The sequence below is a fragment of the Ahaetulla prasina genome, chromosome 10 (genome assembly GCF_028640845.1).
Source record: "Ahaetulla prasina isolate Xishuangbanna chromosome 10, ASM2864084v1, whole genome shotgun sequence".
NCBI lineage: Eukaryota > Metazoa > Chordata > Lepidosauria > Squamata > Colubridae > Ahaetulla > Ahaetulla prasina.
In genome coordinates this window covers 10072032-10093626 of record NC_080548.1, presented here as the reverse complement: position 1 = coordinate 10093626, position 21595 = coordinate 10072032, and the positions used below count along the sequence as shown (strand labels likewise).

The 21595-nt window shown below is 41.6% G+C and overlaps 1 protein-coding gene across 1 annotated transcript in view; it reads right to left on the bottom strand.

Moving 5' to 3' along the window:
• The window catches only part of DLGAP3 (DLG associated protein 3), a 56713-nt gene extending 43849 nt beyond the window's left edge, over positions 1-12864 (bottom strand). Inside the window, exon 1 of the mRNA XM_058195575.1 lies at positions 11842-12864. Coding sequence (XP_058051558.1) covers positions 11842-12864 — 1023 coding nt within the window. The remainder of the gene's footprint in view (positions 1-11841) is intronic.
• Between the last annotated feature and the right edge of the window lie 8731 nt (positions 12865-21595).

Below are 21595 nucleotides of genomic sequence, written 5' to 3'. Positions count from 1 at the left end.
TTGTTGGGGGCAAGAGGCTGACTCTGTAAACCACTTAGAGCAGGGCTGTAAAGCACTGTGAAGTGGTATATAAGTCTTATTGCTATTGCTACTCACTGTCAGACCTGGAAGCCATCTTTCTATCTTTGAGCCTTCAGGCTTCAGGCCTGTCACAAATTCTACTGTGGGAAAATGAGAGTGGGTATAGCATGAAGAGGATATGTAGTCAAAATAAAATTCTTTCTAGAAAGTCAAGGCCGTTGTGCCCTGCAGCTGTGCTGAGAAGAATGAGGAGGTATCTTCTGTTCTGGAGGGTACCTGATTGATTCGTGGGTGAGGGGCAAAGATTTGGACTTTCTTTTGGGTAAGGAAAACCCAGAAGCCTTCAGATATGGGTTTTCCCAGATGTGCCAATATGACATCTCTAATAAAAGTTAGCTTTGAGGAACTTCAAGCCTCAGAGTTTGATTTCATTGGGGGTGTTACTTGGTACCTGACACTCACATTTTCATGCTTTCACATTGCTAGGTTGGCAGGAACTGGGACAAGAATGGGCGCTCATCCCATCATACGGTGCTTGGGTCTTGAACTGTTAACCTTCAGGTCAACAAGCTCAATATCTTAACCACTAGGCCACCACACCCCTTCTAATGGTTCCAGTGAACACTACCTTATCCCACCAACCTCCTTAATTCCATTTTTAAAAATACCCTGTCCTTCGCGCACAAGTCTCAGGATCAGACAGGCTGACATGAGCCTGCTATAAAATAGGATACACTTAAGAGCAATAGAGTTGCTATGTTCATTTTGGTCACTTTCTGAATATTTATTGGACTTTAAAGAAGCAGCATCAGAAGAGTATTGGCAACTTTCAACTTGGGTGTTGGAGAAGACTCCAGATAATACCATGGATAGAAATTGAACTGATGGATCATCAAACAAAGAGTTTTCACTTAAGGCCCAAGTGACCAGGTCCAAATTTTCTTACTTTAAATAAAGTTAGTTCTTTGAAAATGCTTTAATGCTTGGAAAGGCAGAAAGAAAAGGAAGAGAACAGCCAGTAGCAAAGTGGATGGACTTAGTTATGTTGTCAATAATTGCACCATTAGGAACTTGAAAGAACAGGTTAGAGATAGATCATCATAGACAAAATCTACCTATGTGATCATCAGGAGATGAACATAACTTAATGCCACATAATCAATCAATCAATCAATCAATCAATCAATCAACTAATCAACCAACTAAACAGCCAGCCAGCCAGCCAGCCAACTAACCAACCAACCAACCTGAATACTTGTCCAAGGCAACCCCATGAAAATTCTGGCATAGTTACTGAATGTACTGATGTAAGGGAATATCACTTGATTAAAATTTGATTTTTCAAGAAAAAGTGCATCACCTGAAATAGCAGATGCCTGAACCATATGCAGGGATGATGTTGGATCTAGGTCTCGGCGTTGAAATTAGTTTTACACTTCCATAAATACATTTTCAGGGAAAATAGCATCCAAAAACTTATACATGTGAATGCAACTTACTTTGTTCCCGAGTTTGAATTAACAAACAATAGATTCAAACTTAATGTCAACCGCTTCAGACTTGATTGCAGAAAATATAACTTTTGTAACAGAGTTGTTAACGCTTGGAACTCACTACCTGACTCTATAGTCTCTACCCAAAACCCCAAAATCTTCAACCAAAAACTGTCTACTATTGATCTCACCCCATTCCTAAGAGGACTATAAGGGGCGTGCATAAGAGCACAAAAGTGCCTACCATTCCTGTCCTATTGTTCCCTTCATTATATCAAATTAACATAGTTGTTGCATACTTTTACTTATATATACTTTTTTCTCTCATGATGGATTATTGTTTATATTGATGATTGTATATAATGTTGTGACAAAATGAAATTAAAAAAAAATATCTGTCTGCCTTTCTGTCTGTCTGTCTATCAGCACATTTTTTGTCATTTATTGAGCATGGATTTTCACATATTCTTTTGCAGCAGAAAGATGGAAGCCAATCAGTAACTACTCATGCAGGAAAGAGTAATCAATATTTTTAATTATTGTTTCTCTTCTCCTCCCTGCCTTATTTCTAATCTTGTTCAGTTTTGGCCTATGGCCAAGACTATTAAACTAATTAAGAGACAACAAATCATGAAAAAAAAATGGATATGTGTAGGAGAGGGAAATTTACTGCTGTGTTCACAAAATTTATTTAAGCAAGTCAAACAATGATCCAGTTTTTGCTCATCATGGTAAACTTGGCTAATGTTTATCTTAAATTTTTCTGTGGAAGAGCTTTAGCCCCTTTGGTTGGGTTAAGATTCATTATATTGTGTTGACCGAGGAAATGGGTTAATGCAGTAATTAAGTAGAGTGTATGGTACAAAGCCATCCAATTTTTGATTCAAGACAATTGCCAAATCCTGGACATTTTCAGAGGACAGTCATTCATTAGACACACACAGACAGAATGTAGATGGGGAAAAATAAAATGTCAAAGAACTAAATCCAGTATAATCATTATTAATTGAACTTCTGAGATGCTTTTCTTCTAATTGCTAAAGCAAGCTTACTTGTCTTTTATTTTATCTTTATCTTTATAACAACTTGGTCAAGTTGTTGAAGCTGAGAACGATATCTGCAGTGAACTAAGAGGGGCTCTGAACCAGTGGTGAAATCCAATTTTTTTTTACTACCGGTTCTGTGGGCATGGCTTGGTGGGCGTGGTGTGGCTTGGTGGGCAATGCTTAGAGCAGGGGTCTCCAACCTTGGCAACTTTAAGACTTGTGGACTTCAACTCCCAGAATTCCTCAGCCAGCAAAGCTGAAGTCCACAAGTCTTAAAGTTGCCAAGGTTGGAGACCCCTGGCTTAGAGGGCATGGCAAGGGAAGGATATTGCAAAATCTCCATTCCCACCCCACTCTGGGGCCAGCCAGAGGTGGTATTTGACGGTTCTCAGAACTGCTCATAATTTCCACTACCGGTTCTCCAGAACCTGTCAGAACCTGCTGGATTTCACCCCTGCTTTGAACCACTTCAATTTTTCCATTCTGTCCCTCCCAACCAGAATCCTACTAGGGTCCTTGTGAAAGTAAATGTTTCTATTGAGTTATTTGAAAGGGTTTTTGTTCTCCAACCTAGTAAATTTCCAGATGTTTTGGGATTACAATTTGCAGAAATTCTGGGATTGGTCATGCCCACACTTCTGGGGAATACCAGATAGGAGACATCAGCATGACAGTTGAGATGTTAAGTGGAAATAGGTTGTCCATTGCATCAAACTATTTGGAGTTGTTAAATTTCTCTAACGTTGTTGTAACGAAGTGGTAGTCAGTTCTTTATATATCTTTTTTCTGTTTCTTCATCCTATTTTTTGTTTTCTTCTTTCTTTACTTTTTATTTCACTTTCTATTCCTTTGTACTTTTTTTCTTTCTTTTACTTTTTACTTTGTAATTAAAATCATACACACACACACACACACACACACACACACACACACACACACACACACAATGCTTGGCTAAGTGCAGAATTTTATAAATCTACAGTGAAGACGTTGCCAAGGTGAAAACAAAAATGTGGCCTTTGATAGATTTTCTATTTCTCCCCAAACTCTTCTATGGCGATTGAGGACTGAAGCAGATAATCATGATGCGGACCAATGATGAAGAACATTCTAATTCCAGTATCCATTCTGATTTCCATTCAATAAATAAATAAATCAAGTTACATTGTTCCACCTTTCGTTCCATCCCAGAAAAACAGAGTTATAAGCTGAAAAGTGTTAGCAATTCTGTCACTACTGGTTTGGGCTGGTTCTTTAGCCCTCAGTCACCATAGAAGAGTTTAAAAACAAAACAAAAAAACCTGTATTGATAAAATGCAGAAAAGGTTCAGAGAAGAAACTGATATCAGATTTGACAGAAAGCATTTTATTTCCTCACTCCGGCGCTATCATTTTAGCGGAAATCAAAGTTTGCAAACCATAAAATGCAGGGTGTTACAGTAATACATTCTTGATGTATTTCTTATATAGCATCGTTCTGGGAACTGACAGAAAATTCTCTGCCCAGAAAATCTGGTAATTTGGGGAATGTTATCTTATCTACAGTATATAAAACCACTTCAGAAAGGTCTATATTGATATAAACGTGTTACGGAAGATTATTTGATGCTTTGTGAAAGAAGACGGTGTGATTTCTAATTATTTGCCCTGAAATATTTATTAAACTTGATCAGTTGTTTATGTGCCAACAACTCATTAACTCCTAGTGATCGCATAGGTAGATTTTTCTCCATGATGATCTGCCTCTAACATCCTCTTTCATCCCCCTTCCATCATCAACTGAGTCCACTCACCATGCTGTTGGTCAGCCTCTTCTTCGCTTCCCTTCCACCTTTCCTTTTTATTAAATATTAATAGCTTAGGAAAAGGATCCAAAGTATCTTAGCAAGAAGTAATTTCCCTGTTCTGAAATGAAACCTCTGCCTTAAAGCAGGGGTCTCCAACCTTTGATCCCTTTAAGACTTGTGGACTTCAACTCCCAGAGTCCCTCAGCCAGCAAAGCTGGCTGAGGAACTCTGGGAGTTGAAGTCCACAAGTCTTAAAGGGACCAAGGTTGGAGATCCCTGCCTTAAAGGAACATAGAATAAAGGATGGGATCTCAGGGGTCTTCTAACTCAACCCTCTGCTCATGCAGGAGACCCTATACCAGGGTTGTCAAATTCAATTTCATTGAGGGCCACGTCACGGTTGTGCTTGACCTCGAGGGGCTGGGATGGGCGTGACGTCACTCCTGTCGGAGGCGCCTGTGGCCTGAGCACTTTGCCAGTGAAAATAGGCTCCCGAGCTCCGTTTTCAGCTGGGATGGCCTCCTGCAACCCTCTGCCAGTGAAAACGGAGCTCGTGAGGACCACATGTGGCCCTCCTGAGCTTCATTTTTGCTGGCAGAGGCACCATGGGCCAGTCCTTCACTGTTTCCAGGGTGGCCCGATGGGCCAGATCCAGTATTGGGTTCCACTTACCTTCGCCACCAGTTCAGAACTGTGAGTGCATGCATGTGTGTGTTTGCTTTGCTCACATGCAGCGCTTCTGCACATGCACAGACCGTCTATGGTGACATCCGGGTGGGTAGGTGGAGCCTCCCACTGCTGCCACTACCGGTTTGCCCGAACCAGGGCGAACTGGTAGAAACTCACCACGGGCCAGATCTAAGCACCTTGTGGGCCAGATCCAGTTCATGGGCCTTGAGTTTGACACCCCTGCCCTATACCATTTCAGACAAATGGTTGTCCAGTTTCTTTCCGAAAGCCTCCAGTGATGGCTCACCCACAACTTCTGATGGCAAGGCATTCTGTTGGTTGATTGCTCTCACCATTAGGAAATTCTAGTTCTAGGTTTTTCTCTCCTTGGTTAGTTTCCAAGTTAGTGAGTCTCTCTGTTTCCTTTTTAGCATTGTTGCAAAGCTGAAACCAAGTATTTTGTAGTTGGAATACTTTGACTCTGTTTACACAATTCAAAAAGAAGACGCTGCTGTGATCAAGGGAAGATCAATATGAGAATGGCGGTACTTTTGGCCTTTTGCAGTGGTGTAGGCTCACATCACAAACTGCACAGCCTCCGCTGGATGCAGAATGCGAGCATGTGATGCAAAAACTTTACAGCTACGGGAGAAATAGAACATTCACCAAAGGCCACATTTTTGTTTTTGTCTTGGCAACCAATAACGCTGCAGTTGCTGCTGTGTTTTTAAAGTTGTGTTTTCTGAGACTGTGCCATGCTTTGAGTCAGAGTAGCTTTATTCCATTCCATTGGATTTTTTTTTTTTTTTAACAACGTGAAAGAAATATTTTCTTGCCCACTTTGGGGAAATATGGAGAAGAACTCAACCCTGACTCTTCTATGGAAGTACAGATTCTGAGGCTGAAGCTGAAATACTTTGGCCACTAAATGGGAAGAGAAAACTCATTGGAAAAGACCATGATGTTGGGAAAGATGGAGATGGGGAAGGCAGAGGATGAGATGGTTAGACAGTGTTATCGACTCAATAAACATGAATTTGGGCAAATTCTATGGGAGATGATGGAGGATAGGAGGGCCTGGTGTGCTGTGGTCCAGGGGAGCATAAATGACTTAGCAACTGAATAACAAACAACAAGGGAGAAGGAGGAGGAAATTTTGCCTGTTCTCTAGCCAGTTTCACAACAGAACTGAACAGAGATTTTTTCACAGCGCCATCAAAAATTCCCTGCTTGACTTTAACGGCTTCTCTACGTTCCATTTCTTTTCTCCTAGCAGCATCTCATAATTAAAAGTGATTACACTCAGACATGCCCAGAAGCCAGTTCTGTACAAAAGACAACCAGATTGGAGAAGAGTGATTGGAAAAATATAATATCAAGAAGATAGGATGGAATACGTGTCATGGATCTAGTGGGTGAAACAGATTTCACACTGAGAAGATCTAATGTCCCTCAGTGTTGTGGTCCGCCAGCAGCCTGCGGAGCTGGCAATGGAGTCAGACGGCGATGAGGCTGAGGTGAGGCCAGGGCCATCGGGGAGTGAGGTGCGGACTCCAGAGCCTCCAGAGACTGATAGTAGTGAGGCAGAGGAACAGGAGGAGCCTGTTCCTAATGCATGCATGAGAAGAGCTGCCAGAAGGCAGGAGCATCTCAAGCAGAGAGGACAACTCAGGAATAGGGCCAAGAGATGATTGGCCCCTCCCATAAGGCTTAAAACAGACCAGCACCAGTGTTTCAGCTTTGCCAGAAAACAATGTTGTAGCTGAGTCTTCTGCTCCGTCTTCTGCTCCATCTTCTGCTTCGTGTACGTCTTTGTTTTTGTGTCTTCTGGGCATTTGCCAGGAAGGGCCTTTGGCAGTTTGCCTAATTGGACTAAGGTTTGTTAGATAACTGAGGAATTTGTGTTGGGAGGCATTTCTTTTACTTTGAGTTGAACGACGCTGGGAATGAAGTAATTCCCAGCTGTTCGAATAAAGTTTGTTTTTCCACGGACTAAGTTTATTACTACCTACTTGGGTCTGGGTCACAACACTCTGGACCTATTCCAGCTTTATATTGAAATTTAGCTGGAATCTGGCAGATTGGCTGATGTGGGTCCAAGATCTCAAATTTGTGAACATAGGAAGGAGTGTGTTTGGACAAACCAAAAAGTAAACTAGATTAAATGAACAAATATGATCAGTATACATGTACTATCAATGTACGTGACATGTTCCCATTTTATGCAGGTGTAATGTAAATTGTATGTAAAACACATATGCATAAACTCTCATGTAGAAATAACAGATATTTTGCTTTAATGGAACCTCTTTCCCTATTGGACCATTAAATTGAAGGCTGACTGAATTTAAATATAAAGCAAAGTAAATTGGTAGTCCAGGAGGCAAGACAGGATGACCAAAAAATTTCAGAAGACCTTTCAAGAGTTTTCAAAATTATCCTAAGTAGGCCACTTGGAATTCTAGACAATAGGTGTACATAAATATCCTCAACCCTGATCTAGAATGGCCTTCCCCAACATGATGCTCTGAGTATGTGCTAGTCCACAATACCCATCTTGTGTATTCTAATCCATCTTGAGCTCTGGTTGACATTTGATTTGTTAGATTTAGTTCAAAGTGATGCACAATGTTCTCTCTTCCTATTTGTCTTCAAAAACAATAACTCTGTGAGAAAGCCTAGGCTGAGAGGGAAGGACTGGTCCAAAGTCATCTGATGATCCTCATCCCTGAGCAGTGAGTAGAACCTGGGCCTCTCTGCTCCTAGTCGAACAACTACACCACTGCACCAGTGTGGTTCTTGGGCTCAGAGAGAGGAACAAGTCCTGGTGATGTTTGAGCCTTGACCTTAGAAAACAGACATGGGAAAGATGTTTTCGTTGTCTACTCCCAGACAGTTGCTGGTTGCTCTTATTCTGTTTTCTCCCTCATTAGCACTTGGAGACCATTGATTAGCCCTGTGCAATAGCCGTTCTCTGCAATACAAGCTAGTAAAGTAGCTCTTGCTAATTGTTTGTTTGGGTGCTACTAGCAAAAGCAACCAGGCAGTTGGAAGAACTTCAATATCTTGAAAAGCTGATGTGTCCAGCTCTTCAGAAATCTTCAGTCTTTTAAAAAGACTCTCTTTTGCTCCCTTTGTCTGCTTTTCCCTTTTTTTCTTTTTTGAAGAAGAGGTTACTATGGCCCTGACATTTCTTTAATCACCAACAACATCAATGTGCAGAACTATAGAACATCATGGGGAAAAGGAAGGGAGGAGGAGAGAAACAGAGAAGAAAATTCTGGAGAGCAGGAAAGATTCTCTGTAGAAAGAGTTCCACTCTCCAGACCTTGATCATTTATTAGATGGACCAAGAATTGACCCGTGGTAAGAAAGCTTGGTAAGAATGGGTCGAAGTTTGTTAAAGAGAGGTCCAAACTAGAATTAATTAATTAATTCTGCACATTGATGTTGTTGGTGATTAAAGAAATGTCAGGGCCATAGTAACCTCTTCTGCAAAAAAGAAAAAAGGCGAAAAACAGACAAAGGGAGCAAAAGAGAGTTTTTTTTAAAAGACTGAAGATTTCTGAAGACCTGGACACATCAGCTTTTCAAGATATTGAAGCTCTTCCAACTGCCTGGTTGCTTTTGCTAGTAGTACCCAAACAAACAATTAGCAAATCAGAAATTTTCTGACAGTGAGAACAATTAATTGATGAAACAGCTTGTCTCCCGGAGTCATGGGTGCTCCATCACTAGAGGTTTTCAAAAATAGACTGGACAACCATTTGACTGGAATGGCATAAGGTCTCCTGCCTTGAGCAGTGGGTTGGACTAGAAGACCTCTAAGGTCCCTTCCAGCCCCATGAGTCTATGTTCTATGTTTTAGTTAAAAGTCTCTTCCAACCTTACTAGGCATCCTCCATACTGCAAGCCAGGGGTAGAAATCCAGCAGGTTCTGACAGGTTCTGGAGAACCAGTAGCGGAAATTTTGAGTAGTTTGGAGAACTGGCAAATACCACCTCTTGTTGGCCCCAGAGTGGGGTGGGAATGAAGTATCCTTCCCCCAGGAATGGGGAAAGAATGGGGATGTTGTAGTATCCTTCCTCTGGAGTGGGGTGGGAATGGAGATTTTGCTGTATCCTTCCCCTGCCATGCCCACCAAGCCACACAACGCCCACCAAGCCACACCCACAGAACCGGTAGTAAAATGATTTGAATTTCACCACTGCTGCAAGCACGGCTACCATGAATTAAGTAGACAAAACACATGCTAGAACTGGTAACCTCATAGTCACATCCATTGTTATTAAACATTATTGCTATACAAATTGATATGGTTGCCCAACTCACCCACAGGTGATTCCTGGTGGCTTACAATATTAAAAATTCAGAACCTAAAAGAACACAACCCCCATGGCAGTAGTAAGACAATCAAATCAAGCACTTGATGATCTCCATCTCCATTTGTGACAGTCCCCAGTCCTTGCTGGCAACACCACATCTCCAGGCCCTTTCGGAAAAGCAACAAGGTGTGAGCCAATCGTACCTCAGAAGAAACGATGTTCCACACAGAAATCCATGCAGTATTTTGGCATTTAAAAAAAAAAATCATTACAGAATCTGGGAGGGGCCAATAGGCAGTTGTGCAAAAAATTTTTCCTCAGTTGCTGATATCAGGGAATCAATCCCTAAGCATTGCCTCTTTCTCAGCAACAGAGTTCACTCTACAGGCCAGCTTGTTTGTTTGTTTATGTTTCCTATTTCTTATCTGCCCATCTCTCTCAGAGGGGGAGTTACTGAGCTGACCGATTTTCAAGGCTTGTACGATGCAGTGAACCATAAATTAAAAGAGGTTACACTCACCGCAGCCCACTAAGCCATAGAAGCAAACTAAAGTTAAAACTAACCAAGCTAAGTGTGCTGCATGCACAAATATATACGCTAGACTGGTGTTGTGTGAATACCAATGCAGCTCCTGGGGCTGAAACTGACCTGGTGAAATGTCTTATTTCAAATGTCATGCATTGATATTTATTCATTTAGTAATCAAATTCATATAGCTGCCCATCCCATGAAAGGCGACTGAGCGGTAGACGACAAACGGATAAAACCACACATAAAAAGCAACAAACATAGCAGTGGTCTCCAACCTTGGTAAAATTAAGCCTGGCGGACTTCAACTCCCAGAATTCCTCAGCCAACTGCTGGCTGAGGAATTCTGGGAGCTGAAGTCCACAAGTCTTAAAGTTCCCAAGGTTGGAGACCCCTGCCTTATACCATTGGCAATGAGATCCTATCTATTCCCTGCCTCCTGAGTCCCAGCTGATCAGGAGGAAATGGGGATTTTGCAGTAACCTTCCCCTGGAGCGGGGTAGGAATGGAGATTTTACAGCAGGGCTCTCCAACCTTGGCAACTTTAAGCCTGGCGGACTTCAACTCCCAGAAGTCCTGGCTGGGGAATTTTGGGAGTTGAAGTCCACAAGTCTTAAAGTTGCCAAGGTTGGAGACCCCTGAAATATAGTATATATTTAAAAAAACAAAATTTTGAAAAGTAAATATTATAAAACAAACAAAGAAAGAAACACAAATAAACTAACAGTAATAGCTCCATGGAATCCTGGAATTTAGTCAGAAAACTATAGCAGACAAAATAGTAAAAAAAAACATTTTTCTCCCAGATAACACAGAACAATACAATGTTTGAATGCTTTATAGGACATGCTTCATCTTATTATTCGGTCTCTAGAGTTAGATGATGAGCCATAAATTAAAGAATGGTTTTCATTCCAATAACTTTACCTTGTGATTGACCCGGGAAGCCGGGGGGGTGTGGGGGAGGGAGGGGGGTGTTTTGTTTTTTTTTGGGAGGGAGGGGGAAAAAAGGGGGAAAAATGTTTTTGTTTTTTTAAAACTCTTTCAATAAAAAAAAAAAAAAGAATGGTTTTCATCAGGATGCTAAATTGAAAAAAAAAAAAAAAAAGGCCAAGCAAGGTTAAAACTAGCCAGGGTATGGCCGTATTGCGCGAAAGCATCTGTTAGGTTTTTATTGGTGCTGGCAAAATGTGTTGTAGGACTAAGCTGTTGAATGACAGGACTATAGAATTATCTGCAAAAATTCACCAGAATGACAAAATTAGTGTTGTCATGTTGTGATGTAAGCTGCATCTCTTATATATGTTTGTGCAGCACCCTGGGGCATAGTCAAAAAGGGCCGAGTTTGCATCAAAACATTACAATGCTTATTTTACACTGATGATATTACCTAGTTTGGTAATGAAATGTCTGAAAGAAAACCACCAAGGTCATAGAGCACTTATTCCGTCCTGAGCTCCTCCTTGTTCCCATTGGAGATGCCCTGGGAGTGTGAAGAGTTGAAGGAGTCTTTGGACTCAGATAATGCAATCTTCTGCTCAGCTTAAGACTCTTATGTCACCTCGCAGTGAAAACGCTGAACACAACAAAGATACAGAACACAATTTCCCAAATGTGGGATTAGCCAGATGGATCTGGTCATACTGATTAGAATTTGGAAGTTGTAATCAAATACAAATTTTAAAAGGTAGACATAGGAAACCGATGGCAATATGGCTCAGTACAGTTATGTACAGGTAGTGCTTGACTTATGACCGTCATGGAGCCTGTCTATTACAGTTGTAAGTTGTGATTGTGGAGGAGGGGCAAAATTTTGGACCGGGTCATAAATACCTTCTGGGGATCGGTCATAACTTCAAAGGGTGCTAAGCGACTGGTTGAAAGTCAAGGACTACCGATATCTGAATAACCCATCAAATTAGAATCGAAGGTATAAGATGGACACCCTGGACAGTCTACCCACCTCCTTACCTGAAGATAATGATAGGACCGATCCTTGGCCTTGGCCTCTTGAAGCATCAAGGCTTTTTCTGGGCCTCCTCCTGAGCTGGGATAAGCCTCCCGTGCTTGGCTAACCGTCATCGTATGCCAAGAACTCCTCTTGAGAGTCTGGCCATCCAAGGACATGGACATTCCTGCACAGGCTAAACACTTGCCCTCTCCACCTCCACTTTTGAGACCCTTCAAGGTCAAGTCTCGGAAGGCACTTTCAGGGGTGTCCACACAGTACTGGGTGCTCTGATCAACAGCATGTTGTCTTCCGGACACCATGTAGCTGCTATCACTGTCCAGGTTATCATCGGAGCTCCACCAGCCCATCATCTTGTTCCGATGGCGGGAAGAAGACGATGAGGAATCCATCTTGCGGTCTTTGCTTTTGCTACGCTTGCCGTGCCGCGACTGGCGGTGGTGGTGAGGGTGGTGGTGGTGGTACCCTCCCTCGGTGCCCCGCCCTTCCATCTTGGTGCCGTTGTACTCCCGCTTGGATGGGGCTTCCAGGGAATGTGACTTGGCAAAGAGCTTCTGGACAGAATGGACGAGATGCCGGATGCGGCTGGGACTCTCACTGCGTGGCTGTTCTGTGCTGCTGGCCCGCTGGTACTGCAGGGTGTGGAAGCCGTCGTGGTGAAGAGGCAGCTGCTTCTCAAACTGGTCCAGGAGAGTGGGGGGCAGCCGGTTGATCTTGCCGGAAGGATGGGCGGCCGCCATGCACTCGTCACAGGAGTCGTACTGTTGAGGTGTGTGGTGCATTCTAGGAAAAGTGCTGCTACTGCTGGCAGCAGAAAGTGGTTCAGTTAGGCTGAGGGGAGGGTCAGCAGAGCTCCGGGATGAGCAGTAGTGGTCCAAGGAATAAGGCTCACTGGGACTGAGGAGGTATGGCTGGCGAGATTCCTGGCTATGGTGGATGTATTCCATTGGCTGGTCACAGGCCTCTGGGATGCAGTGGCAAGGGTGTTCCCGTGACTGGTTGCGGTCCCCATGGTAGCTCTTCATGGTGTCATCACTGGGCAAGTAGGCCACTCATCCTGCTCTCTGTGGGTCAGGGGAAGAGGAAGACCCAGCACCTACAAAAGTACAGGATAATGTTAGAGTCTAGACAGGCAGGGCCACAAATACAACTTTCATGAAAAAGACCTCAGGTTCAATCCTTGACTCTGCAAAGATACCATAGGAGCTCCTGTAGACCTGCTGTCAACTTTGAGCTAAGGTTGCACAGGGGCTTTACTAAAGCTTACTTCCTTTGACTTGATCATTGCCATGGCAAGGGGTCAAGCAAAGAAATTATCTAGGTTTTAAGAGAGTCCAGCTTCTTTTAGCCTGAAGCTCTTCGGATATGTTGGGTTGCAATTTGCAAGATGTCTCCGTTAGGTCCTCCAAGATATTTGGAGATGGTTGGCATAAGAGCCCTTTTCAGGCATTCTTGGAAATTAGGAAAAGGGTTTGTTGGTTCTAGTCTCATGTTTTAATTTGAAGGGAGCCCAGTTTCCCAGAGAAGAATTAAAGGTCATCTGAGGTCATGTAGTTTTAGAACACTAGGGGTGGAGAAGAGAGGAAAACAAGAAAGGAGCAGGGCTTGTCATAAATGCATTTCAGGAACTGGTCACCTTTAGGTGGTAGCCATTCTGTGAACAGGTGTCTCTAGTCTTTCCTATTAGGTATTCAAGGTTGACTTCTACTAATGGGTGTAATTAGAAGTCACATGTGTATCTGGATGTTACAGTTCCCAGCATTCTTACTATAGTATAGGCCAGGGGTTTCCAACCTTGGCAACTTTAAGACTTGTGGACTTCAATTCCCAGAATTCCTCAGCCAGCTTTGCTTCAAACTATCGCACCATTGCACTCATTTCACATGCTAGTAAGGTTATGCTTAAAATCCTACAAGCTAGGCTCCAGCAGTATGTGGATCGAGAGCTACCAGAAGTACAGGCAGGATTTCATAGAGGCAGAGGAACTAGAAATCAAATTGCCAACATACACTGGATCATGGAGAAAGCTAGGGAGTTCCAGAAAAACATCTACTTCTGCTTCATTGACTATGCTAAAGCCTTTGATTGTGTAGATCACAACAAATTGTGGCAAGCTCTTAAAGAGATGGGAGTACCAGACCATCTTATTTGTCTCTTGAGAAACCTGTATGTGGGTCAAGAAGCAACAGTGAGAACTGGACACGGAACCACTGATTGGTTCAAAATTGGGAAAGGAGTCCAGCAAGGCTGTATACTATCACCCTGTCTATTTAACTTATATGCAGAGCACGTCATGAGAAAGGCGGGGCTAAATGAATCAAAAATTGGAATTAATATTGCCAGGAGAAATATCAACAACCTCAGTTATGCAGATGATACCACTCTAATGGCAGAAAGCAAAGAGGAACTAAAGAGCCTCTTGATACGGATGAAGGAGGAGAGTGCAAAAGTTGGCTTGAAACTCAACATTAAGAAAACTAAAATCATGGCATCTGGCCTTCTCAATTCCTGGCAGATAGATGGGGAAGAAATGGAGGTAGTGACAGATTTTATTTTCCTGGGCTCCAAGATCACTGCAGATGGGGACTGCAGACAAGAAATTAAAAGACGCTTGCTCCTGGGGAGGAAAACTATGGCAAATCTAGACAGCGTACTAAAAAGCAGAGACATCACCCTGCCAAAAAAAGTGCCTATAGTCAAGGCTATGATTTTCCCAGTTGCAATATATGGTTGTGAAGGCTGGACCATAAGAAAGGCTGAGCGCCAAAGAATCGAGGCCTTTGAACTCTGGTGTCTGGAGAAGACTCCTGCAAGGCGAACAAACAAGTCAGTCCTAGAGGAGATCAACCCTGACTGCTCTTTAGAAGGCCAGATCCTGAAGATGAAACTGAAATACTTTGGCCACCTAATGAGAAAGAAGGACTCACTGGAGAAGAGCCAAATGCTGGGAAAGATTGAGGGCAAAAGAACAACGGGACGACAGAGAACAAGGTGGCTGGATGGAGTCACTGAAGCAGTAGGCATGAGTTTAAATGAAGTCCAGAGGATGGTAGAGGACAGGAAGACCTGGAGGAACGTTGTCCATGGGGTCACGATGGGTCAGACATGACTTCGCAATTAACAACAACAACAAGGTTGGAGACCCCTGGTATAGCCTATGCTGAGTGGGGCTACTGAAAGTTATGGTCATCATCATTATTGTTGGTGTATCCTGAGATAAGCTTTAGATGTTCTTCACCCATGGTAAAAAGTAACTGACAATTTCTTTCTAAGGGCGTCTTTGGTGTCATGTAAGGCAAGCTGAGGGACCCAATGGCTCAGTGGCTAAGATGCTGAGCTTGTTGATTGAAAGGTCGACAGTTCAGTGGTTTGAATCCCTAGTGCTGCCGCATAACAGGGTGAGCTCCCATTACTTGTCCCAGCTTCTGCCAACCTAGCAGTTCGAAAGCATGTAAAAAATGCAAGTAGAAAAATAGGGACCACCTTTGGTGGGAAGGTAACAGAGCTCCGCGCGCCTTTGGCATTGAGTCATGCCAGCCACATGACTACGGAGATGTCTTTGGACAGCACTGGCTCTTCGGCTTTGAAATGGAGATGAGCACAGACCCCTAGAGTCAGGAACGACTAGCACACATGTGCGAGGGCAGAGCTGGGTTTCAAAATATTTTACTACCAGTTCTGTGGGTGTGGTTTGGTGAGCATGGCTTGGTGGGCGTGGCAGGGGAAGGATACTGTAAAATCTCCATTCTCTCTCCAATCCAGGGGAAGGTTACTGCAAAATCCCCATTTCCTCCCAATCAGTTGGGACTTGGGAGGCAGAGAATAGATGGGGGCGGGGCCAGTCAGAATTTTTACTACCGGTTTTCCGAACTACTCCAAATTTCCACTGCCGGTTCTCCAGAACTGATCAGAACCTGCTGAAACCCACCTCTGTGCGAGGGGAATCTTTACCTTTACGGCAAGCTGAACAGAAAATACTGTTTAGATAAAATCAGTGCTTAGTATGACAAAGTGGAAGTATGACAAAAAAAAAACCTTGATGTGACCCGGATCTTTCTGCTGTGGTAGGATTGTAGTTTATGAGACAGCTTAGTGGACAATTGATTTGTCATGGAGAGGGAAGGGGGCAATGTACCGAACAAGGCAAAGTGGCCCTTAAATGGGAAGGGACATTTGAATAAATAACTTGAACCCTTTCTGCATCTTGGGCATCTCAGCTGCCCAAAGAGTTGTTGAGTCCTTATTCTCCAAGAATGAACAGCAAAGGTAGCTTTGACAGAAGTCTTTGTTTTTGCTCATCAGCTTGCCAAGGCCTCTGGCAATGGGCCCAGGACTTTATAAATCCACTTTTTATATAAGTGGGGTTTTTTTTTAATGCTAGTGCTTACAACTTGGGAGTTTTGGGAAAAATATCTTCTTTGAGACACCTCCACAATATCTCAATGGTGGCTCATAGAAATGAGCAGAGGAGATGCTTAAAAAGGGAGAAGTTTTACCAAAGGGTTCCTTGCTGTGGCTATATAAATAAGGTACTGGGAGCTCAGATTTAGGCTTTTAAATATTTTTAAAATAGAGTGACCACCTTGCATCTCTCAGCTCATCTCCTTTGATACTCAGCAGCTGAAATGAAATGGAGACGGGCAAAAGGCTATCTCAAGACTGGTGGCTTTGATCCAGATCCATCCTCTCTGAAAAGGACTTCAATCAAGGCTGATGTTGTTGGAAGGATATTTTTAGACATTTCCTTAAAGCCTCCTGAATCTCTTAACTATTTGTCAAAAGCAACTGATGATTAAAGCTGGAGTCAGACTGAAAAGAATCCAGGGATGAAAAATCAGGCAAAGTTAGGCTACAAGAATTTGCTCGCTGCCTGTGGTGAATTCCAAAGACCATTGGTGAAACCAGAAGAATCAGGAGCTGAAGTTTTCTCTGGATTCTACTCTTCCAGAATTTGGGGGTGTTGGAGGGAGTTGAACATAGTCTCAGAGTTGCCATCTTTTGCCTGTGTTTCACACTTGCTAGCTGCCAGTCTGACATGAACTATTCTACAGAGGAATTATTGAGTCTGTCATTTGCACCTCTATAACTGTCTGGTTCGGTTCTGCAACCCAACAAGAAAAACACAGACTTCAGAGGATAATTAGAACTGCAGAAAAAATAATTGCTACCAACTTGCCTTCCATTGAGGACCTGTATACTGCACAAATCAAGAAGAGGGCCGTGAAAATATTTGCAGATCCCTCGCATCCTGGACATAAACTGTTTCAACTCCTACCCTCAAAACGATGCTATAGAGCACTGCACATCAGAACAACTAGACACAAGAACAGTTTTTTCCCGAAGGCCATCACTCTGCTAAACAAATAATTCCCTCAACACTGTCAGACTATTTACTGAATCTGCACTACTATTAATCGTCTCATAGTTCCCATCACCAATCTCTTTCCACTTATGACTGTATGACTATAACTTGTTGCTGGCAATCCTTATGATTTATATTGATATATTGACCATCAATTGTGTTGTAAATGTTGTACCTTGATGAACGTATCTTTTCTTTTATGTACACTGAGAGCATATGCACCAAGACAAATTCCTTGTGTGTCCAATCACACTTGGCCAATAAAAATTCTATTCTATTCTATTCTAACTATGGGGGGGAGGCAGCTGGAGGGGAGGGGGAAGGCTAAGGACTCATCGTACCTTTTACAGACACAACTTCAAGGTCACCCAGCTGGGAATGGCAAGCAGGTCTGCATCACCCAGTCGACAGTTGAAGAGACCATCCCCCAAGAGACCATTGAATATGATTGAACAATGTGGGGGACCAGCAATGGGAAGGGACAAAGCGGGAAAAAGTGAACCATGGAAGTTTTGACATACAAACATATTTAAGTTCTGGATTTGCTATATTTGTTTTTTTTTAATAAAAGTTTTTATTTTATTTTATAGACAAACTAACATACAATACACAATCAATCATTCAGTGTATCATCTGAGTGCATCTTTTGTGTTGTCTTCCTACTCCTCCACTATTTATCATTTATTTTTTGTTTTATTTATTTGTCACAACAGTATATATAAGCATAAGCAGGAAATGACTATATGATATATAAGCATATATATAAGCATAAGCATGAAATAACTATACGAATTGGATACAATCAAAGGGAACATTAGGACAGGAACGGTAGGCACGCTGGTGCTCTTATGCACGCCCCTTATATCTTAATATTATCGTTTCATTTGTTATAACATTTCTTGCTTTTCTATTAATACATTTATCTATCTTCTTTCTCTTCTTTCTTCTTCACTCATTTCATTACAACATTACCTTATATATATATATATCTTGTCTAACCAATGGTAAAATCGCCCCCATAGAACAATCAATAAGTGGAACAACTTGCCTGCAGAAGTTGTGAATGCTCCAACACTGGAAATTTTTAAGAAGATGTTGGATAGCCATTTGTCTGAAATGGTGTAGGGTTTCCTGCCTGGGCAGGGGGTTGGACTAGAAAACCTCCAAGGTTCCTTCCAACTCTGTTATTATGTGTTATGTTATATCTTAAAGTATTCCGATTCCTCTCTTTCTTTAATTGTCAAAGTCAATCTATTCATTTCTGCACAGTCCAATATTTTCTTAATTACTTCTCTCTCTGTAGGGATTTTCTCTGCTTTCCCTCTTTGCGCAAATATTATCCTCACTGCAGTTATGTATAATCAAATATGTATTTTCTATATTACATTTCTCTGGTAAGATACCCAATAGGAAACGTTCAGGTTTTAAATCCATATGTTGTTGTATCATTTCTTCTAACCATGTTTTAATTTTAATCCAATAATTTCTCGCTTCTGGACATGTCCACCATACATGATAATACAATCCTGGTTTCTGATGGCATTTCCAACATTTAGCTGGTTTATCTTTAAACATTTTTGCCAGTTTTTCAGGTGGCATGTGCCATCTGTAAAACATTTTGTATTGATTCTCCTTATATGTTGTGGACATGGTTAATTTATAATTCCTTTCCCATAGCTGCTGCTATTGAATATCCAACATTTTTTGCCCAAGCTATCATTGTTTCTTTTACCTGTTCTTCTAGTTTAATACTCAGCAAGTGATTATATATTTTTTTAGATTTGCTATATTTGTAATCACTTGGCCCTTAGCAAACTAAACCTTTCCACACCCAATGGAGTCGAGGGGCAAGTTGGGGCAAGACTGACCCATATACACAATAAGCAGAACTACACCAATTTTCTTTTTCTTTTTTTTTTATTGAAAAAGTTTTACAAAATTTTTCCCCCCTTTCCCCCCTCCCCCTCCCTTCACAAACCCCCCTCCCCCTCCCCCCCTGACTTCTCGGAACAAACACAAGGTATAGTAAAAATAAAACAAACATATACTAAAAAAATTTCCTTCCTAACTAAATTATAATCCTACAATTCTCATCAATTCCTAACCTCCCCCAAAACAATCAAAAATAATACATCCTAATCATTCAAAGGCAGTCTGATAACTCTTAGTCTGATATTTGTTTTGAATATAGTCAATCCATTTTTTCCATTCACTTAAATATCTTTCTTGCGTATTGTCTTTCAAAAAGGCTGAGATTTTTGCCATCTCAGCCAAATTGGCAACTTTCAATATCCATTCTCCTATTGTAGGTACTTCTTTTTTCTTCCAATACTGTCCTATTAGTAATCTTGCCGCTGTTATTAAATTTAAAATCAACTTAGTCTCAATTACTGTACAGTCCGTGATAATTCCCAGCAAAAAAACTTGCGGCAGGAACTTTATCTTCTTTTTCAAAACATTTTGTAGAATCCACCAAATTCTTATCCAAAAAGCCTTAATATTTTTGCAAGTCCACCAAATATGAAAATATGTAGTGTCATCACAATTACATCTCCAACATTTTGCTTGCATATCTGGATACATACACGATACCTAGCTTAGTTAAGTCAGAGTCTCTTTCTTATGTTTCTCCCCCCACCCCTCACTTCTTGGGGCTGAAGTGTTTCTTTTGCAACTGTCCTATTTCCTCCCCCATATTTCCAGGGCCTGCTAGACATTTCATCAGAGGCAGTAAGGTGCTCATCCTCAACTTGACACCTTTTAAATGTGTAGGATTTGGCCATCTGGGTGAGAATTTCAAGAGCTGTAATTACAGCATCTCAAGAAGTGTCAAGTTGGGGAAGGTGTGGGACTGGAATAGAGTCTGTCTGTCTGTCTGTCTGTCTGTCTGTCTGTCATCTATCTATCTATCTATCTATCTATCTATCTATCTATCTATCTATCTATCTATCTATCTATCTATCTATCTTATCCATTTCTCTCTTTCTATAACATCCATCCATCCATCCATCCATCCATCTATCCATCCATCCATCCATCCATCCATTTCTCTCTTTCTCTAACATGTATCTACTATCTATCTATCTATCTATCTATCTATCTATCTATCTATCTATCTATCTATCTATCTATCTATCTTATCAATTTCTCTCTTTCTATAACATCCATCCATCCATCCATCCATCCATTTCTCTCTTTCTCTAACATGTATCTACTATCTATCTATCTATCTATCTATCTATCTATCTATCTATCTATCATCTATCTTATCCATTTCTCTCTTTCTATAACATCCATCCATCCATCCATCTATCCATCCATCCATCCATCTATCCATCCATCCATCCATCCATCCATCCATCCATCCATCCATTCATCCATCTATCCATCCATCCATCCATCCATCCATCCATCCATCCATCCATCCATCCATCCATCCATCCATCCATCCATCCATTTCTCTCTTTCTCTAACATGTATCTACTATCTATCTATCTATCTATCTATCTATCTATCTATCTATCTATCTATCTATCTATCTATCTTATCCATTTCTCTCTTTCTATAACATCCATCCATCCATCCATCCACTCTCTATCATCTCTCTATTAATCATCTCTCTCTCTTTTGAACAGAACAGAGAACACACAACACACACGTACATAGCTGCCTATCTCACATAGTGACTAGGTGGTGTACACACTAAAACAATTTCAACAGACAAAAACTGATTAAAAACAGAACCAAAATAAATTCAAAAGATAAAATAACCCACAAATGGTGAAAATAAAAAGCCACACAGAGAGTTCACTCAGGTCTCCTGCATGAGCAAGGGGTTGGACTAGATGACCTCCAAGGTCCCTTCCAACTCTGTTACTGTTAAACTGACACTTAAACTCAGTTAACCTCATGCAACACTGAGGTTTGCTCTGTCATGGGATCCCCAAGCCAATTGCTGATTTTTTTAATGCCCCAGATGGCAGAGTGGGGAGCTGTGGGGGAAAGTTTCAAAATTAAGATGGCTGCTGCAGCCATGCATTTGAAGGCCTACTCCTATTTCCACATTCATTACACACACACACACAATAAAAGGGATGGGACTTTGATTGCATCATCAGGACTTTCCATTATGAGGTTGGGTGTTTTTTTGTTTTTTTGTTTTGGATCCTCTGGTCATACTTGGATTGGAACAACAAAGCGTAAAATAGCTCAGATTTTTTTACACATTAAAATCTCTAAACATATACACAATAAGTTTAACCATCTCTCTCTGTCTCTGTCTCTCTCTCGTTTAGCATGTGACACTAAAACACATGTTCTGTTTTGTTACTTCAACATTCTATATTGAGAATGAACCTAGAAAATAGTTTAATTTGGGAACCATGCAGTTTGTT